The sequence below is a fragment of the Hyperolius riggenbachi genome, chromosome 3, assembly GCF_040937935.1.
Source record: "Hyperolius riggenbachi isolate aHypRig1 chromosome 3, aHypRig1.pri, whole genome shotgun sequence".
Classification (NCBI taxonomy): Eukaryota; Metazoa; Chordata; class Amphibia; order Anura; family Hyperoliidae; genus Hyperolius; species Hyperolius riggenbachi.
Window position 1 is genome coordinate 85,806,684 of NC_090648.1, and position 20,827 is coordinate 85,827,510.

The 20,827-nt window shown below is 43.9% G+C and overlaps 1 protein-coding gene across 4 annotated transcripts in view; it reads right to left on the reverse strand.

Moving 5' to 3' along the window:
* LOC137562799 (serine/threonine-protein kinase N1-like) overlaps positions 1 to 20,827 on the reverse strand; it is a 157,549-nt gene that overhangs the window by 122,197 nt on the left and 14,525 nt on the right. The window contains exon 1 of one of the 4 annotated variants that reach the window (XM_068274497.1): positions 17,048 to 17,335. The exons of 2 other annotated variants lie outside the window; for them this stretch is intronic. In XM_068274497.1, the coding sequence (XP_068130598.1) occupies positions 17,048 to 17,083 (36 nt within the window). In that variant the 5' untranslated portion in view covers positions 17,084 to 17,335. Of the gene's footprint in view, positions 1 to 6,857; positions 6,959 to 17,047; positions 17,336 to 20,827 lie in introns of those variants that run through there. One more of the 4 variants, XM_068274496.1, reaches the window with a different exon arrangement.

Sequence of the window (20,827 nt, forward strand, 5' to 3'; positions counted from 1 at the left end):
AATACAGCATGTGCAGATAGCAAAAATCCTCTTTTGCGCCAGACAGTGAAGCATACTCAGGGAGCGACCTGTCGTCCGAATGCACAGCAATGTCACCTAATGCGGAATTGGGTTGGAAAGCAGCGAATGACTGCTCGCTGGCTTCCCTGTGGATGGGTGGTACCAGCACTGCTATTCTATATACCGGCCACCGATATTTAAAGAGAATCTGTATTGTTAAAATCGCACAAAAGTAAACATACCAGTGCGTTAGGGGACATCTCCTATTACCCTCTGACACAATTTCGCCGCTCCTCGTCGCATTAAAAGTGGTTAAAAACAGTTTTAAAAAGTTTGTTTGTAAACAAACAAAATGGCCACCAAAACAGGAAGTAGGTTGATGTACAGTATGTCCACACATAGAAAATACATCCATACACAAGCAGGCTGTATACAGCATTCCTTTTGAATCTCAAGAGATCATTGTGTGTTTCTTTCCCCCTGCATCTCTCATGCACTGAAGTGTCAGGCTGCTCTTTTCTTCCTGCAAACAGCTTTGCCCTTGTTTGTAATTCTTCAGTATGTGAAAGCCCAGCTAGGTCAGAGGACGATTTATCCAGCTTGTAAAATATAAGAGAGAAGAGGCACTAATCTAAATAATACACAGGCAGTGTGCAGAACGGAGCCTAGAAGGGGGAGTTCATAGCAGAACCACAACACTGAAGAACTTGGCAGCCTTCCAGACACAGGCCTGACAAGTCTGACAAGAGAGAGATACATTGATTTATTACAGAGACAGTGATAGTATAAAGTGCTGCAGTTAGCCAGAACACATTAGAATAGCTTTTGGAACTTGTAGGATGATAAAAAACAGGATGCAATTTTTGTTACAGAGTCTCTTTAAAGATGCAGCGGGCTGCATCTATAGGTAATACATTTTGTGAGGGGGGGTGGGGGGGGCGGTGAAAAAGCCTCAGGGGCTTGCGGGCCTTAGTTTGAGGACCAACACTACAGAGGAGACAGATGGGACCTGCATCAAGTAGAACTCGGAAAAGGTGAGTGTCTGCCTGTCCCCTTGCCTCTTTACTTGTGCGCGGGGGACCGCAGGTGAAGGGCAGTGCACAGGGGAACCGCTGGTCACACCATTTAGTGGGGTGGTGGATGGCAGATACTAGGTGGCCCCTATGGATGCTGGGGCCCTGGGGTAATTGCCCCTTTTGCCCATATGGTAGCACTGGCCCTGCACCACATCACTAATGTGCAAATGTGAACGTAACATTACAATTTAATTGCATGGCACACAGTTCAGACAATAGGGCCCTGGGGCAAAATTAACATGGGGAGGGTTCCATAGATGGCATTAGGGTTAAGGGCCCTTTATATCTGAAACCCCCCCACAGCCCCCGGAGTCAGCTGCTGCCCCCTCGGTCTCTCCGCCACTTTATAGTGGTCCCTGTGGCTCCTGCACAGTTTCCCGCAGCTTAGTTGCTCACCTGTCCAGGCGGGTGTGCTCCTCCATTCCTTCGTGCTCTCCTGTCTTCATGCTTGCAGGGGTGCCTCTCCGTGACCCGACACATGCTACTAGGTAATAACATGCCAATGGCTGGGTCGCTGAGAAGATGCTGCCAGCGGGGACGAAACTGTAAGTGCATAGAGTAATGGAAGAACACACCTGCCCAAGCAGGCACAATGCTGCCAAAACTGTGCAGGGCTAACTATATTGTTGGGGGGAGACCTGGGGGGTGGGTGTCAGTGTTTGGAGGCCCCGGGACAATTACTCAGGTCGCCCCTATTGCTGCACTGGCCTTTGCAACACAATGCAAGAGATGTCTTAGGCCTTATTTCCACTACAGGTTTGCATTTTGCTTGTAAAAATTTGCATTATTAAAGTATTTATATAGGGCTGACGTATTCCGTAACGCTGTACAGAGTAGTCATGGCACTAACTGTCCCTCAGAGGGGCTCACAATCTAGTCCCTACCATAGTCCTGTGTCTTTGGATGTATCGTAGTCCTGGGCCAATTTAGGGGGAAGCCAATTAACTTATATGTATGTTTTTGGGATATGGGAGGAAACCAAAGGAAACCCATGCAGACACAGGGAGAACATACAAACTCCTTGCAGATGTTGACCTGGCTGGGATTGGAACCAGGGACCCAGGGCTGCAAGGCGGGAGCGCTAAACATTACGCCACTGTGCTTGCATTTGAGTGTTCCCACACAAAAGAAGAATGCTTGCCTTTTCATGCATTTTTCCTGCACATTTTTTGCATGCAATTTCATGTCCTGCCTAGCAATACATCAACATATAACATCTCACTCCACAGAGAAGGACTCCTATGTAAAACATATGGAAATTTTTGCATTTCCCAGGAGTCATTGAGAATCATTATGCGTGATTTGGACACACATGTGAGCCATGCAAAATAATGCAGCAGGCTGTCAGTTCTTCACGCAATACAAACACAAAACTTTGTGTGTAATGGAAACGAGTCCATAACTCTATCATTAATATGCATTTATGGAAATCTTCACAAACCCAATTAAAATTTACACACAGTGGGAAACGAGGCCTCAGTCTACTGAACTAGTACAAATGCGGCAGGATCCCTATTCCGATACGTTCTGCTACAGTTTCCCATGAAATCACCGGAGGGGAGAGAGTGTGTGGGAAGCAGGCTTACAAGGAGTGGAACATATGGTAATAATTGAAGGAAATAAAGATTAATTTTCAGGTCCAGAATGGGCACAACTTAAATAGTACTGGGCTGTCTATAATGAGAACCTCTAACAAGAAGGATCTCAAAATAGCCCTGCTCTTAGAAGTTGAGTTTTTACGAAATGATGCCAAAACAAAATTCTCTATATACAGTAGATCCAAGGTCTGCTTTATTAAAGGTTGTCCAATCTTACCACTTCTATGTAATATGAGGGACTACATAAAGCATTCATTCAAAGTATACTCACTCGGTTTACCCTTCTACTACACAGATTTGGTAAGCTTGTAAAATTATTATTACTATTATTATTGATTTATAAAGCGCCTACATATTCTCTGGCACTGTACAAAGTAAGAAGAAGATATTAAAGGTTGGAGAGTGACGGATGTGTTGTGGAAGGGCATTCCAGAGGAGGGGTGAAGCACGTGAGGAATCTTGCATAAGTGAACGCAAGGAGATGATTCTAGAGGAGGACAAAAGAAGGTCATGTGTAGATCTGAGATTGCGATTGGGTTGGCATATGGAAAATAGTGAGGAGATGTAAAGGTGAGAGAGATGATGGAGAGCTTTGTAGGTTAAGAGTTTGAAGAGAGTCACTAGGGTACTGTGTCCACCTCCTGGGGACAACCAACTCCAATGACCTGAGCTGGAAGCCCAACACCACCTCTACCAAGAGAAAAGCACAGCAGGGACTATTCCTCCTTTGCCAACTGCAGAAGTTCAGTTTGACCCAGGAGCTTCTGGCAAACTTCTATTCTGCTACTAATTAATCTGTCCTCTGGGAAATCATTGGGAAACTTCTCCCCTCACTGGACCTTCTCTACAACTCTAGACTGCACTCACAAGCTTTAAGGATAGCTAGCGATCCCACACATCAAGGCCACCGCTTCTTCAGCCAGCTACCATTGGGCCGGATGTTTTGGGCCATCTCCACCAGAACTCAAGGCATGGAAACAGTTATTTTCCCCTCAGCTGTCAACCTCCTGAACTCTCTTCACACCCTCCTCCCCAGTGCCCCTTTGCTTCAGCCCAAAGTTATGGTCAATGGTCATTGTTATCCACAAACTGTAGTTTGAGTCCCTGCGTCCCCAATGTATCTTGCGTTCACTGCTGTATACTGTGCACTGTATATTATGTTTACTCTGCTGTATATTGTGTGTCCTATCTCCTTGTGTCCTGCTATGTGCCAAACCCAATTCTGGGGAATAAAATGTTTCTGATTCTGATAGCTGCTACAAGCCTGCGTAGGCTGCAATATGTTACCCACTGATACCATACAATTAAAAATAAATAAAAAACAGTGCAGAACTGACAGATCGTCTGGAAAGGCTTGGAGATCCCTGGAGACGCCATAGAAAATAAAGCCAAATGCGTGTAATAATCTGGTACTTATGACTGTCTTTATCATTTATTTTATCCCCATTTAGTGAATCAGGGCCAATGTCACATCAGGCATCCTTTCATACAAGGATATACTGTACATACTTTTATCTAGTGAGGTCATTAGATATTAGATTTCCTTTTGGTACATGTGTGTTGGGGTCTGAATGATTTCCCATTACATGTAGTTGCAGATCTGTTAAGGGCTCAACTTGATGAGACCAGCAGTCCAGAGACTGATGGTTGTTAGGAGGCAGGTATCTAGTCAGTACACAGGGAATACACGGTTCGTTTTTGCCTTCGTTTAAACCTTCGTTTCGATTGTGCCTTTTGTCCTTTTCGATCCCGAAATAATCGGTCATACGGTTAATATCACCACCCACGGTTTCGTTTTTTTTTTCGATTCTGATGGTTTCGTTTTTCCAACGATCGAAGGCTGCAAAGAAACGAAACGAAAATCCCTTTTTACAGGGACGGACTAGCATAAACGAATATATAATCGATCTGAACAGCCATCAAGCCTACCAATGGCAGATGGATAAAGAGAGATAATATCAAACATGTTCGATCACTAGTCGTTCGTTTTTGGGGTCTATTAATCGAAACTATAATGAGATTATGACTATTTTCACATACGTTTTCAACACTCGATTCGTTTACCGAACGAATCGAAGGTTTAAACGAAGGCAAAAACGAACCGTGTATTCCCAGCATTAGGTCAATGCAGGCAACCTAAGATCAAGACAGGCTGCGGATTTTAGTTGGAAAGCAAGCTGAGGTTAAGGAGGCCATGGATATCGTAGTCTGTAAACAAGCTGAGGTCAGGGCTGGCTACCGAAGGAGGGTCCGCTGGAAAGCCAGTCCGGTATAGTTTTGTTGGGGGACTCGCGAGGTTCAAATTACGCCCTCATAACAATTCTAAATACAAATAAAAGAGATAAAAGTACAAGGGTGTGTTCCTCTGACCTACTTGTTCTAAGCTATGATAGAGCATGCAGGTCCAGAGAGAGCGTAAAAGCCTCGTACACCGGTATGGCGCAGGGCCGTTTCTTGGGCAGTGCGGGCAAAGCGACCGCCATGGGCGCAGAGCGGCCATTAGAAGAAGGGGGCGCAGGTAGAAAGACATAACCACTAGGGAGCTGGTGACGCGCGGTGCAGCTAAATGGAAGATTACCAGCGCAATCACCTTCCTTGACTCCTCCTGGGCTGCCTGCCTGCCATCATCACATCACCCCCGCGTGATGACAACTGATGTCCTGTAGCGGTACTGCAGGCTATTAGTGCGCGGTGCCCATGCAGGAGTCGGCTTTCCAGGCTCTCCCCGCCTGTGTGTTTTCCTGGTCCCTGCTTCCTCTCCTAGATGAGGCTGGTCACTGGTAAAGTAGGCAGATCTACTTGTGACCTGTGGCTGTGTTAATGTCCCTAAAGAGTAAGGGTTTGCGAGTCCACGGGGGTGGGGGGGGGGGAAGGGGTGCAATGTTTACACCCTCGCCCTGGGTGTAATTTAGCCTAGAAACTGCCCTGGTATGGGGCATGTCACCTGGTGTGAATCGCCAGTTGATTCCATGGGTGGCATTGCCAGGACAAGGCTGTACAGATGCATCGCTAGCCTGCAGGCTAGCAGCGTGTTCTGTTGTTATGCAGGGGAGGGGGGAGTGAAGGGCCGATGGAGCGGGGCTAGTGTGGTGTCAGAAGGGACCGAGTGAGTGGGGAGAACAATTCTCTCGGCCGCTAGCCCAAACCAATCCGCCAGGCGAGTCTCTGGTCCAGGAGAGTCAGAGGCTACTGTTCACATGCAGGATTCTCAGCAGAGGCGGTTGTTATCGGAGTTTTATCTTGCAGGGCTCAACACACAGGTTGCTTTACAGTTTTAAAGTAAAGCTGTAATGAAAAAAGTGCCCCTATGTGGTACTTCCCTTGGGAGGGGGAAGCCTATGAATCCTAATGAGGCTTCCCTGTCCTCTTCAGCCTTGGCGAACCAGCGCTGGCAGCCCCCCAAAAATCCACCGGTAAACTTGTCGGTGGTGCCCAATAATATTTACAATCTGCGCTGCTGTGCAGGTGCAATACAAGCTTCTCCTCGGGTTCCAGCAGCAATAACCAAGCCCAATTGGGTCTGCTGTACTGCGCCGTAGAGCAGACCCGATTGGGCTTGGTTATTTGTGCTGGAGCCCGAGGAGAAGCTTGTATTGCACCTGCACAGCAGCGCAGATAAATAAACTGCTGTGTGTGATGTTCAGGGGCTGCCAGCGCTGGATACCCGAGGCAGAAGAGGACAGGCAAGCCTCATTAGGATCCAGAGGCTTCCCCCTCCCAAGGTAAGTACCCACCAGGGGCAGTTTTCATCCTTACAGGTTTACTTTAAGATGAGAACAGTAGAATCTAATGAAAAAAAATGACAGTAAAATAACAAACAGGCTACTGGATTTCAGTCTGGTCACACTGAGAGCTGCACTGTTCCATTCCTGTCACTGGAATTAGCCTGGAAGCATTGCTGATGTAATAAGTCATGTGGATGTATGGTATATAAGGACGATTTGTGTTAGCTGCACAAACACATATAGTCTTAGACCTCTTGACTTCCGCAGTGTCACACTTCCTGGCCCTTACCCCACAGTGTTGCTTCATTAACCCATTATCTTAAAAAAAAACTCCTGTTGAGTCCTGTCACTGCTTTACAAAGAGCATTTTCAACTCCTTCTACTGCAACTTCCTGAAGAGCATCTCCTCTCCTCACCCCATCCTGTCCGAACACGTGTGTGCGCTCTGATAAGCTTACCCCATCCAGACACAGACACAGCATGTCACACGTCTCCGCCGTGGCCTTCATTAACCCTTAGCGGGCCTGTATAAAATGCCCGCTATCTTGCCACCTGTCATGTTTCCGCTTTCGCAGGCCGCGAGAAGCGCTAGAGAGAGGAAGTGCATAAATCACATACGCAGCTAAATACAGATACAGCAGAAGATGCCTACTTCAAATTACAGGCACAGGCCAATGACTTTATTATTGGTGGATTATGAAGCGCAAAGTAAATAACATGGACCCACAAGGGCAATATGGGTACAGCACGGTTACGTAGCACATCTTGTACTTAGAATACATACAAGAAATGGGACAGTCAGTATATACAGCAAAAGAAACAAGGCTCTGCCAATGAGCTTGCAGTCCAAAGGGACATTAAGAGTCAGGGGCATAACTACAAATCATGGGCAAAACTTTGATGGGGCCTCTCGCTGTTCACAGCCCTTCCTTTGCCTCTTCTTGGTGACCCTCACAGCCTGGGGGGGTCATATTTTATGGTTCATAAAAAAAGCGTGGCCATCAATATCTTCATACTCATGACAAGTGTAGCTAGAAAACCACCTGTTCTGGAGTATCGGAGAAAGGGAAGGTTAGTAGTTGGGGCCTCTGGGCACCCTTCCAATCGCAAGGGACGCTCCCTCCTAGTTACACACCTGTTGGGAGGACACATGAGCCACGGGAGGTTGGGACTTGGAATATAAGACTGAACTATATGATTTATACATAGCTTTGGAGATAACAATAATTAACGGATTAATACAGTCCAGGTCAGAAATAGTGATGTACTGAATAACATTGTCACCTTCTAGAACTAGAGCTCTGGGTTCAAATCCCAGCCTGGAGTTTCTATGTTCTCTGTGGCTACTTTATGGGCACTGTAACTGTGTGCCACATCCCCAAAATGTACTAGTACATTAATGCCTCCTCCCCCCCCCCCCCCCCCAAAAAAAATAAATAAATCACTATAGTAGGTAACAGATTGTGAGTTTCTTTGACCGCCAGTGACATGAGTATGTACTCTGTGAAGTGCTGTGGATGATGTCAGAGCTGTATAAATACATTGTAATGATATGGAAGGGCATTAGATTATGACTATGGTAGGAACTGAACTGTGATCTCCTCTGAGGACAGTTAGGCCTCTTTCACACAAGCAGTTGATAGGCAGGGAAAAGCCTCTCAAAATCTCACAACAGCTTGCTGCTGCCTGGCAACTGTTTGCTGCTGCCTGGTAACAGCTCTCTGCTGCTCAGTAACTGCTCACTGAGCGCACAATTCAGCTACCCATGTGAAAGGGCCCTAAGTGACATGTACTCTGTGAAGTGTTGCAGAATGTTAGTGCTATATAAATACACAATAGTAATGTTATGGTGTGGCATAAGTATAAGAAACTGTTCTTCTCTAAACCCCACAAATCTATAGAGCTTTTAGCCAGAAATTCTAGAAAGCTGTTCAGAGGACTCTCATCTCATCTCTTCATGTGAAAAAATGCATTCTTTATCAGCTGTCTGTAACAATTTGTGTTGGCATTAGACTAGAGGCTAGAGCTATACCATGCAGCTAGGTTAAACTTTTCTGTCACTGTTCACAGAGGAATGATTTACTGTTTGTTTGTGCCCTGCCTGCTTTCTCACAGATCATATGAGAACAGCTGAGGGAATTTTAGATACAGAGAATGACCTGAAAATAAGGACCTCGACTTTTTCTTTACCTGGATGCCCCTCCTCCCCCCCCCCCCCCCATTCAGAATGAGATCTCCCTGGCTGTAAACTGTTAACACTGCGAGGCAGAGAGAGAGAGAGAGAGACAAAGGATGCTAATTACACACATTTGAAGTTATATTTCTGCTTCATATCTTTCTGAATACATTTTACTCACAGGATTACAGCCAGTTAGGACTGTCTCTGTGCTGGATGTGCTGGATACAGTTCTCCATAGTGAAAACTGTTCACTATAAATGTCACATTTTATTCACATAAAACATGAAAAGATGAAAAAAAGCCTTTGTATTGCTATTTGCTAGTAATTACTGGAAATATATGTGGCATTTATAATTTTAGTTGTTTTGTTTTTTGATAACTTTCTTTATTAACATGATTTTTCATGCATTTATTTTACATTATCTGCACATGAAAGGGTTTTTAAAAAAATGTTGTAATTTCTGTAAATGAAAAATATCTGCTATTAATTAAGTTGAAACCACTCCTCCCTGATCACTGGTAGCTGACTGATTGCGGTGGGGATGTGAGCAGACAGCTGGATTTAGCTAGGAAAGAGAGGAGGCTCTGCGGAGTTTGGCCGTCTGTGTGAAAGAGCCCTTACAAAGTGCATATTTGTAGTTTTTATTGTATGGTTCATCCGAAAGTAAATTCCAATGTGATTTGGATGCCCTTTTACTTTGCATTATTAAGTCTTATTTTCACAGCCTGTTTCCTTATTTGGGTTTGTACATTCTTTCTGATTCTATTAGGCATGCATCCAATGTCCCTGCTGAACAACTGTTGAGATAAAAGATAGGCCATGAAGAGTCAGCAGTCTGAGCAGACTGATATCCACTGGGGTGAGCTCAGCAGTAAAGCACAGTGACTGTACAGTAAAATCACAGTCTATATGTGTACCAGGGGCGTAGCAATAGGGGTTGCAGAGGTTGCGACCGCATCGGGGCCCACAGCTCCTTAGCTATGTCACTGATATGTACTGTATGTCATTTTTCAGTCCTGTTACATTTTACAGATGGGGTTAAAAGCTCCACATTGAATACTTTTATAACACTGATACTGGACAACATGACATGATATCAAAAAGTATATACAAAATTATAATTTTTCTTTGCAGTCGCTGAAAAATTGTTAATTTGTAAAATAATGTGAATACTTCTTCCAGTCAATACAATATTACGATACTGCGACTACAATCTGACAGAAATTTCTAATGGATCTTCTAATTGATTTAAAGCATCAGTAAAAGCAAGAAGTTTTGACAGGAAACTTGACAGGCAGCCTATTGGGCCAATGACAGTGCAGGGATAATGTCACTTAAAGTGATTGGACCCGCGGGGGCTCAGGGCAGGATGAGTGGAGCTCTCGTCATTACCAATTAGCAGGCATAAGTTCTTAGCACACTCTATGCTATTCTGATAAGGCACGCTAACTCTGAAAAGGCATGTTAACTCTGATAAGGCATGCTAAGCATGCATTAAGGGGAGCTATAGTGAATCAACCCCAAAGGGTCTTATCTATTTGTCATAAATCAGCTAACATCCTCCCAAGACCCTATTTGGAGGTCTTGTTTCAATTAAAGCATCATATTGACAGTTATTTATGTTTGCAAAAAAATCTAAGTACTGTATATACTCGCGTATAAGCCTAATTTTTCAGCACAAAAAAATGTGTTGAGAAGTTGCCCCCTTGTCTTGGCTTATATGTGAGTCAGTGGAGCAGAACGGATGGTGGAGCCGGTTTTGCTACTGGCATTGGAGGGTAAGGATCATGCACTAGTAATCCTGCTCTTGCCAGCTGGCTCCCTGCTGTGTCCGTGCTCCCAATCACTGAAACATGGTGTGCAGAGTGTGCTGCTCAAGACTACCTGTGTCCCCCGGCATGTGGAGCAGAGCGTGCCAGCAACCTTTCAGGAGTGCAGTGATTGGGAATTATTCCTGTGTGACGTCTTGAGACACAGCTGTGTCATCCTTGGGGCACATCTGACTATGGGAAGGGGGGGTGACTTGCACTGGGTCAACATCTGGCTACTGTGGTGAGGGTTATACTGGGGAGGGGGCTTATACACCAGTCAATCACTTTTTCCTGTTTTCTTATGGAAAAGTGGGTACTTTGGCTTATACACGGGTCGGCTTATATGCGAGTATATACAGTATCCCCTTTTGATGTTGCTTTAACATCTTGTCAGCATACAGGATTCGGGTGGAATAGCCGAAAGCTTACTCTTATTCTTTTAAGTTATACAATAAATGGTATCATTCTTATTCAAAACTTCTTACCAATATGATCAATTCAGATCAGATGAAATATATTGGACCATGCTACTAGATCCCTGTGTGTGTGACCAGCATAGCAAGGATAAGAGAATTGATAAGCTAATGAATGGATGGAGAGACAGGTGAATTTTACAGCAGGTTTTGGCATGTCTGGTTGTCACTTACAGTAGGAGATTATTATTGAAGGCTTCATGTGAGGTCTGCTTTTGTTTATGTACTAGAATGAGTTCACACTTCACAGCATCTCAGTGCTGCCCTTTTAGCACTGTTTATCACAGTGTTATGCTTTCTGCACATGGCTATACTAGAATCTACCCCACCTGGGTTGCATTTGTGTAGTTAGACAAGACAAGACAAATAGCATTTGCTTTTCTCCTGGTGGACTAAAGCTACAGCCACTAGAGCGCACTCGGTAGGCAGTAGCAGTGTTAGGGAGTCTAGCCCAAGGACTCCTTACTGAATACGTGCTGGATTTTTGAACAGGAAGAGAAAAGATGTAAACCCAGGTCTTCTGTGTCAGAGGCAGAGCCTGTAAAGCGGACCTGAACTCAGAACTTCCTCTCTGCTCTAAAAGATAAGCAACAGCATAATAAACTTTAAAGAAAAACATTTCTTTGTTACAGCTGATACAAATCCTACAATAAACCTTCATGCTTTCATGGACGCAGGCATATTTTTATCATCCTGTGCTTACAAATTGGGTCTCTCCCGCAGCAGTCAGCTGACAGGGCTGAGGGATCAAATTAAAACTTGGTCCTAATCGGGAGGGGCGGGATTAGACAGGCTAAACTCTCTAAATACATACAGGGTGCATTTCTATTTGTTTCCCTTCTGTCCTGTGCAAGAGTTCAGGTCCACTTTAACCAGTATGCAATCAAGCCACACCTAGAGGACCACTACTAAATTCCAGCCTTGGGTCCAATAATCACCGATCAGCCCCATCATTAAAACAACTGCCAGGTGAAGTGCCTGTTATAGATCACTTCATTATGATGGCTGCTGTCAAGGCCTGGTGTTGGAAGCAAGGAAACTGGCAAGCATAAGAATCTAATGCTGGGAATACACGGTACGTTTGTAGCGCTCGATTGAGCCATTAGATGGCTCGATTGATAATTTCCGACATGTCCCATCACCCGCTGAATCAATTCTGCTCTCGATAATGGAAAACGATAAGGTAAACGAGCAGAAGATAAGAGAATCGCCCGCTGGGTTGAGCTGGGAATCGATCCGGCGTCATAATCGAGCGGTACAAACGTATCGTGTATTGCTAATTACACCAGAGAGGAAATGTGTGCATCAACCAAGTGAACCTGACAAATCTGGCTTTGCAAATTTGGCCTATTGGCTAATCACGAGACATTGCTCATGCAAATATGCATTTGCTTTCGCATGCCTAAATATGCAGGGTCAAAAACCAAAACCGCAAAACAATCGCCCTGTATCGTGTATTCCCGGCATAAGTGATTTTGACAAGGTCCAAACTGTGATGTCTAGATGACTGCATTAGAGCATCTCTGAAACGTGTTCCCCCCAGGCAGTGGTTAGTAGCTACCAGAAGGGGTTCAAGGAAGGACAACAAGGAAACTGGTGACAGAGTTACGTGTACCCGATGCTCACCGATGCCCATGTACAGAAAAGGCCAGCCTGTCTGCCTACTGTTGCATATACTGCTGAAGAACTTAAAGAGGAACTGAAGTGAAAAGAATATAGAGGTTGCAATATTTATTTCCTGTTAAACAATACCAGTTGCTTGGCAGCCCTGCTGCTCTATTTGCTGCAGTGGTGTTTGAATAACACCAGAAACAAGCAAGCAGGTTAATCTTGTCAGATCTGACAATAATGCCAGAAACACCTGGGGCCTGATTCACAAAGCGGTGCAAACTTTTTCGCGGACTTTTGCGCGCGTAATTTGCCGCGAGTTGCGCGATCGCGGACTTTTGCGCGCGCAAAAGTCCGCGAAAAAGTTTGCACCGCTTTGTGAATCAGGCCCCTGATCTGCTGCATGCTTGTTCAGGGTCTATGACTAAAAGTATTAGAGGCAGAGGATCAGCAGGACAGCCGGGCTTAAAAGGAAATAAATATAGCAGCCTCCATATCCCTCTCATTACAGCTGTCCTTTAAAGAGGAGATGTAGTGAAAATAATGTCATGCATTATATTGCATTTTTTTTTTTTTTTACAATATTCATTGATAGATTATTTAGTCAGTGTTTGCTCATTGCTCATAACGTCTTTCCTCTCCCTGATTTACATTCTGACATTTATCACAGATGGTAACATCTTTAGTCCTGCCAGGTGTAGGTCTGCAGAGTGTTTACTGAGAGTTGTGAAGTCAGTACAAAATATTTGTGGGACAAAGCAGGTAATGGGGGCAAGTGGAACGCAATAATTATCGCAATTAGGCAGCATGGATATTAGTGGAGGGAGTTTTTAGTTTTTAGCAGTGAAGGTGTTGATTCCAGCACAGGAAGTCGGCTAGGGCTAGGTATCTTAGGGGAGGGTTCAAGGTGGAATAGAGTCAGGTTAGGGGATAGTAAAATAGCGATATTTTGCTGTTGGAATTAGCTAGAGAGCAATAGAAGAATATTGGTAATTTTACCAATATTCGAAGAGCTGCTATCCCTGGTGCCCAAATTCATGCGGCACCCTTTTTCAATGTTCGCTCAGTTGGATGTCCTGGATAAGCAAGTCTACTCTATGGAGTCTTCACTTAACAACGTACGGGACTTTATGGATCAGCAGCTAACGTCTTGGTGCCAGACGCCCAAGTTTGGTTCTTCCATGAATCAATGTGGACCACGTGCTTCAGGGCGGCAACAATTAGAGGGCGGCCGAGGGCGGCTCCCCTCCCCAAATGTCACCCCCCCCCCCCTCGCACTCCCCGTCTCTCTTTCCCTAAATGGGGGTCGCTTCATTCACCTGATCTCTGTGGTCTGGCGTACCAGCAATGGGATCTCCATCTGTCCATCTAGTGTCCTGTATCCATGGCTACAGTGGTGCCTTGTGTGACCTCTTACAGTACATGCTGCCAGGTCACATGAGGCACTGCTGTAGTCAGAGAGGAAGCAGGACTTCACGTGTGGCTGGTGATGCCATTGCTAATCTGTTGAGAGCAGGTGAGCAATGCGGCGAGGGTGCGGCACATACCGGGCATCCTGGGGATCAGAGCAGGGATGCTGCAGGCCAGCAGGGAGGAGATGCAGTCTTGGAGGAAGCAGAGGGAGGTAGGCATAGTGCCAGTGCCTGCAATGCACAGACCAATGTGTTCTCCTCCCCGGTCCGGCTTTGCGCACAAACATCGAAAAGAGTGTGTGTGTGTGTGTGTGTGTGTGTGTGTGTGTGTGTGGGGGGGGGGGGGGTCACAATGTATTGCTTCAGGTGGCAAAAAGTCTAGAACCAGCCCTGAAGACACCACAAGACACCCTCGGAGATTTTGTAAAGTCCATGGCTCGCTGGGTTAGATTTGTACTGGTGGCCAAAAAGAGGAGCTATGCAATATAAGGCAGGTGGCTTTAAAGTTGTGGCTGAATGGTGTACAGCCCACTATGAAAGTCTAACTCAGAACTTCCTCTCTGCTCTAAAAGATACGCAACAGCATAATAACCTTTAAAGAAAGTGTGTCTTCTTCCTGCTTTCATGGAAGCAGACATAGGGTTTACATCCTGTGTTTACAAATTAGCTGCTCTGCCGAGTCAGCCAGCTGACACAGCTGAGAGATCAAAGTATAGTTGGGATTAGTCACAAATGAGGGAGAATTAGGCAGGCTTAACTCTCTAAACACATACAGGGTGCCTTTCTCTATCTTTTCCTTCTGTCCTGTGCAAGAGTTCAGGTCCACTTTAAAGTATATCATAAAGTTATGGAGACACAGCAGTGGGGCCTTGCTGTGTCCGGTGGAATATTAGCACATAATTCAGCTCTTAATTATAGTTAGCAGAGAGGAATGACAGGTGTATTTGCCCTTTTATCTTGTAACAATAATCTTGAACGCTCCACCTCCCAATCCAATTTAAGTAGAAAATCAGCAATGCACAAATGGAGTTACTAAAGGCTCATACACACATCAGACCATAGTCTTTGGAAAATGAAAGATCACAGACCAACCTTACCACCCTTCATGTAGTATGAGAGCCATACTCTACACAGTCTTTTCTATGGAGCTGAACTCCCCATCAGACAGAAATCTTTGCAAGATGCTGCACACAAAGATGCTGTAGAGACACAAAAGATCAGTATCTGCAAAAGATCTGTTCCTGCAAATTGCATTCATAGCCTATAAGATCTGCAGATCATCATACACACCTTGTTTAACTGACATTCATCTGTAGATCAGACAATCATCTGCAGATCTGAAAATCCATCCTGGTGGATCTGATCTGCAGATGAATGTCTGTTAAACAAGGTGTGTATGAGGATCTGCAGATCTCATAGACCATGAATGCAATTTGCAGGAACGGATCTTTGGCAGGAACAGATCTTTTGCAGGAACAGATCTTTTGCAGATACTGATCTTTTGAATGTGTACAGCATCTGTGTGTGCAGCATCTTGCAAAGATTTCTGTCTGATGTGGAGTTCAGCTCCATAGAATAGACTGTGTAGGTATGGCTCTCATACCTCATGGAAGGGAGTAAAATTGGTCTGTGATCTTTCATTTTCCAAAGACTATGGTCTGATGTGTGTATGAGCCTAAAGCTGAGTACACACGTACGATAACGATCGTTCAAAAACGAACGATAACGACAATCGGACCGATAATCGTGCGTTCCAAATTATTTTTCAACGATCGTTTTTTTGGACGATAACGACCGTTATCGTTCAATCCGACCGATCCAACCCGGCGGATTTTTTCGAAAGATAATCGTTCAATCGTTGCAGTGTGTACAAAGATCGTCCGATAATGATTATCTGTGGAGTAGTACGCATGTTCTTATTGCCTGTCATAACGTCACTTCCGTTTGCGCACGCATTTTTTTATCGTTCGTCGTTCAGTACTTTATACTTATATCGTTCACGTGTGTACACAATCGTTCATTACGAACGATCTTTTCGGTCTAATTTGAATATCGTGTAAACGTCACGAATTGTTCGTAACGAACGATCTTTATCGGACGTGTATACGAACCTTTACTCCTTTGCTTTTTTTTCACTTTAAATATATGATAATAATAATAATAATATAAAATATCAAACCTAGTAAGGAACATTTTTCACTGGACACAAACACGCTTACACGCAGAACTAATTCATAATGTACAAACCAGTTCTGGACTAGATTACAGAATTATTATGAATATGTACACAGCTAGGGACATTCCATGCATATAAAATGACTCTCTCATTTCTATGAGATGACAGGTGGTGTTTGGGATGGGGGGAGGCGAGGGGGGTTAGGGTTCTGGGGAGGTCACACAGGCTGCTCCAAACAATAGTTGGAATACTGTTTTTGTTCAGGAGGTTTTATGGATTCGCTACATAAAGAGTTTTCATAAAACGCAACCTGATTTAGTCATTTCTGCAGATAGTTTTCTATTTCCTGGTTTTCAATACGTCAGCATTAAAACTATATATGGTAAACGCAGCTACCTTTTATGAGAAAGCAGTGCACAGGCTATTGATGTTGTGCAGAATCCAGTATCCCTCAACAGCCAATCAGAACGCTTCACAGAAGTCACATCAAAAGATAATCCCTGAGTGATTGTTGTGGGTCACAGAATGTCGTACACAATGCCTCCTGTCTTTCTAAATAAACCGCATAAAGCAGAAAGAGGGTGTATCGAATGCAAGCAGCAGCGATAAGCAGGTGGTAATAATAAGTAACAGCAGAACACAAAAAATATATAAAGAAATGAAAGACAGGATGCCAAACAGGTGGCTTGAGCCAAAGATGAAGCTAAATCGTAGATCCTAGGTCAATATATAACATTACCATATGACAGAAACACAGCAATCACACAACACAGAAAAGAGGATGCTTATAGCATAAAAAGTTACGTAGACAGCAAAGTGAAATGCTACAATACAATAAAAAGTCACAGATTGCCCAGCAAGCTCATGGTGAACCAGAACTCCTAGGAGTGTGTAAGGGGCTAAAAAGCACCAAAAAAGCCAGCTATGCAAAACAAAAATTAGCCAATGAAAGTGAGACAGACTTTCCCAGTGCCCCAGACACCTGTACCTCTGCATCCTGCTCCTCTGTCGGGGTGTGTGGCATTATTTGACAAGGGATAAGTGACACGCACAGTCAGGGTGTCACAGTGTCACCACTGCCGCCCTTCAGCCGCACACAGGATAACATGGTGTGTGTGACACAAACAGTGTCGGTCCCTCTTTGCTGGTCCCTCCCTGCATTTCCTGTGGATGGTTAGTGCAGCATAGCAAGCTGTGAGCGTGTAATTGTCATCAGAGATGGTTCAGGTCACAGTGTGCCCAGTGCCTGTGCTGAGATGTGTGCCTGTAATTCTAGAGTGCTGTGATGGGGGGGATTAGAGAGGAGGGTCTGCACAACAAGGAACTCTATTATTGGTGTACACACCCTTTTGTGTCTTCATATCATCCCCTCTGGTTGGGACGGGGGAATTTCTATATTCAGTAACAAAAAGCGGCTGTTTCTGGCAAACATGTGTGCAGCTCCATCACAGGGAGCCAGCGTGAGAAAAAGAAAGCTTATCATTTATGAGTCTTATAAATGAGGTATCTTTGTAGATTTTTATGTACATGATTATGGTCTTATAAATAAAAATAATGTAATCAGTGTGTGTAACATCTCTGATCTCTGTTCCAAAAGTCCTTTTCCAAATTCCTTGCTTAGTTTTTTACCGTCCCCCTGCCTCGCTCTCCTTGAGAGGCATACATGTAATTAAAGGACCACTATCATGAAAAATTTTAAAACTTTAAATTACATGTAAAGACATACAAATAAGAAGTAGGTTATTCCAGAGTAAAATGTGCTATAAATGACTTTTCTCCCATGTTACTTGTCACCAGGGATGAGCAGAAACTATGCCAGTGCGAATTTACGCATCGTAGTTCACAGTGGCGTAGCTAAGGAGCTGTGGGCCCCGATGCAAGTCTTACAATGGGGCCCCCCATGCACTCTATACATAGCAATTGAAACGGCGCACTAAAAGCTGCCAATGGCAACTACAATGTCAGAGGTACAAGAAGGGGATGGGGAATAGTTTGTTAATGATTACCACTATTCAAAGTATATATATAAATGATTATTATGAGCACAGGACCAATATAGAGCTAATACTGTAGTTGAGGGAGGGCCATTTGGGGCCCCTCTGGCCCAAGGGCCCCGATGCGGTAGCTCCCGCTGCACCCCCTATTGCTACGCCCCTGGTAGTTCGCATCTACGCATTGTAGTTCGTATGTGAAGTTTCAAAACTACTCTTACGAATTTCCGCGTAACGAACTACCGCTACGCGTAGCTTATTGCGTAGTGAACTAGGAATGCGTTACTTGCGGCACATTTTCCGCGTGTGATTGCATGCTTACAAATTTACGCATTGGAAAGGGGAATGTACGCATAGAAGAGTTCCCGGTATAAGCAATTAAAGAGGAATTAATGCATAACATTTTCTGCATACGGGCATAAGCATCTGCATACACTACGCTTCCCACTACGCCTAATTGCGTATTTTAACACGTAGTCTACGAAATGCATACAAAGCGAATATTTGATTTCGAAGCCGTAGTTTGGCGAAGCATAATTGCGTAAAACTACACGTAGTTCCAGCGTAGCGAAGTTGGCTGACTGCGACCATGCCTGCTTGTCACTTACAGTAGTAAGTATAAATCTGATGGAACTGACTGATTTCTGACTAGTCCATCTCTTCATGGGGGATTCTCAGTATTTCATTTCTTCTCTACAAAAGCACTCCCTGAAAAGGATCTATACAAAGATGCAACCCACCCACACTCCTGTTTGAATGCTATCCTAGCAGTTGGACTGCACAACTGTCATTCAGTAAGCTTTTAAAAATAAAGAAACCTCTGAGAATCACCCATGTGAAGATGTGCTACCTCAAAACCTGTCAGTTCTGTCAGAGTTCTACTACCTACTGTAAGTGACAGGAACATAGGAGTAAAGTAATTTACAGCTAATTTTACTCTAGGAGAAATGTACATTTTATAAAGGTGTTTTTACTATTTTACGCAATAGTGGTCCTTTAAGGCGCCGGGAAATTTAGGCGCAGGTTAAAGCCAAAAAACGTCTCACCTGCTCCTGCAAAAGTCCTGGCAACATTAATACTGCTATTACTGGCGGCCAAATTACGCAGTTTTTACTGTAATTTAGGCTCTGTCTTTTGATGGTGCCCAATTTACTGACTGAGTATTGTGTTTAGTCAGACTAGAGCGTTTTAACAATTTCATTTACAGGTTTAGAATAGTTAGAGCAGGTCCTCTGTCCTTCTACAGAGGTGGTGGCAGCTACCTGTAATATTATGTCTCAAAGTGTTTGTGTTGCTCGCAAGATCCCTCCTGGCCTGTCTGTTTGTCCAATTCCAGTGGTTTCAGCGAATCGATTGAATCCACAATATTGGATTATCTATGCATTAAAACAGATTGGGAGGCATTAAGCAGTTCAGCCACTAGGAGGCCTGTGACAGAGTCTGCTGTCTACCCTCTCTGGGGCTACCTCTGAACCAGGATGTGGTTAACTGGTCCTGAGTCAGTCAATAGAGACAGGCTATGCACACACTGGATTAACTATTTACTGCACCGCAGGCGGTACATCTACATCCCGCAGGACTTCATCTGAGTCCCAGGTATGTAGATATTAGTCTATTTCCGCGATCGATGTGGAGGGTGCTCCCGTCGGCTCCCACGCGCCGTTCTCATTGAAAATCCGTTAGTATACAGATCAGTAAACGGGAACACATTCACTGATCTAAGCGTCTGATGTCAATGAATACCAGCATCAATGAGATGCCGGCATTCATTGACAAAAATCTATGTATTGCGTACACGTGTTACCTCCTGTAACGCGTGTATGCCATCTAAAGTTAAATCTAAATAAAGTGTAGGAGACATCTAGTGGCCAAAATGTAAAATTACACCTTAAAACTTCAATGCTATTGTAAATACTGTACATTTAAAATAGCATTGATTGGTAACTCCTTACCTCCTCTCCCATAGTTACCCAAATAAAACCTTTTATTTAAAAAAAAATAAAAAAAGTCACATTTAAAAATAAATAAATACATAAATAGTAAAATTAGGGACTAAACTTTTTTTAATGTGTATGTCAAGAGTGTATATTACTGTTTTTTGCAAAAAAAAAAAAAATACTTATAATTAGTGATGGACGCAAAACTGAAATAATACACCTTCATTTCCAAATAAAACATTGTTCCTACATACATATACATTGTGATAGGGACATAATTTAATCGGTGTAATAGCTGGGACAAATGGGCAAATAGACATGGATTATGTGGATTTTAATTACAGTAGCATGTATTATTTTAAAACTATAATGGCTGAAAACTGAGAAAAAATATTGTTTTTCTATTTTTTCTCATATTTTTCCAGTTAAAATGCATTTAGAATAAAATAATTCTTAGCACAATGTACCACCCAAAGAAAGCCTAATTGGTGATGAAAAAACAAGGTATAGATCATTTTGTTGTTATTAGTAGTGATAAAGTTATTGGCAAAAGAAAGGGAGGAGTGCTGAACAGTGAAAATTGCTCGGGCCTAAAGGGGAAAAACCCCTCACTTGTTAACTAGTTAAGCCGAGGCGGCTGATGAAGACTGCCTCAGCAGATGATTGTGAATGCATGTAGTGTGTTTACAGTGGCTGCTCGACATTGCCTAAAGATCCAGCGATCCTGACATCCCCTGATTGCATTGTTCTCCCAGCGGGCAGCTGCACCATTGTGTGTACTCATTGTCCCTCTGACCCCCTCCATAGCAACGTGTAGGCTAGCTGTATAGACCTGGGCCA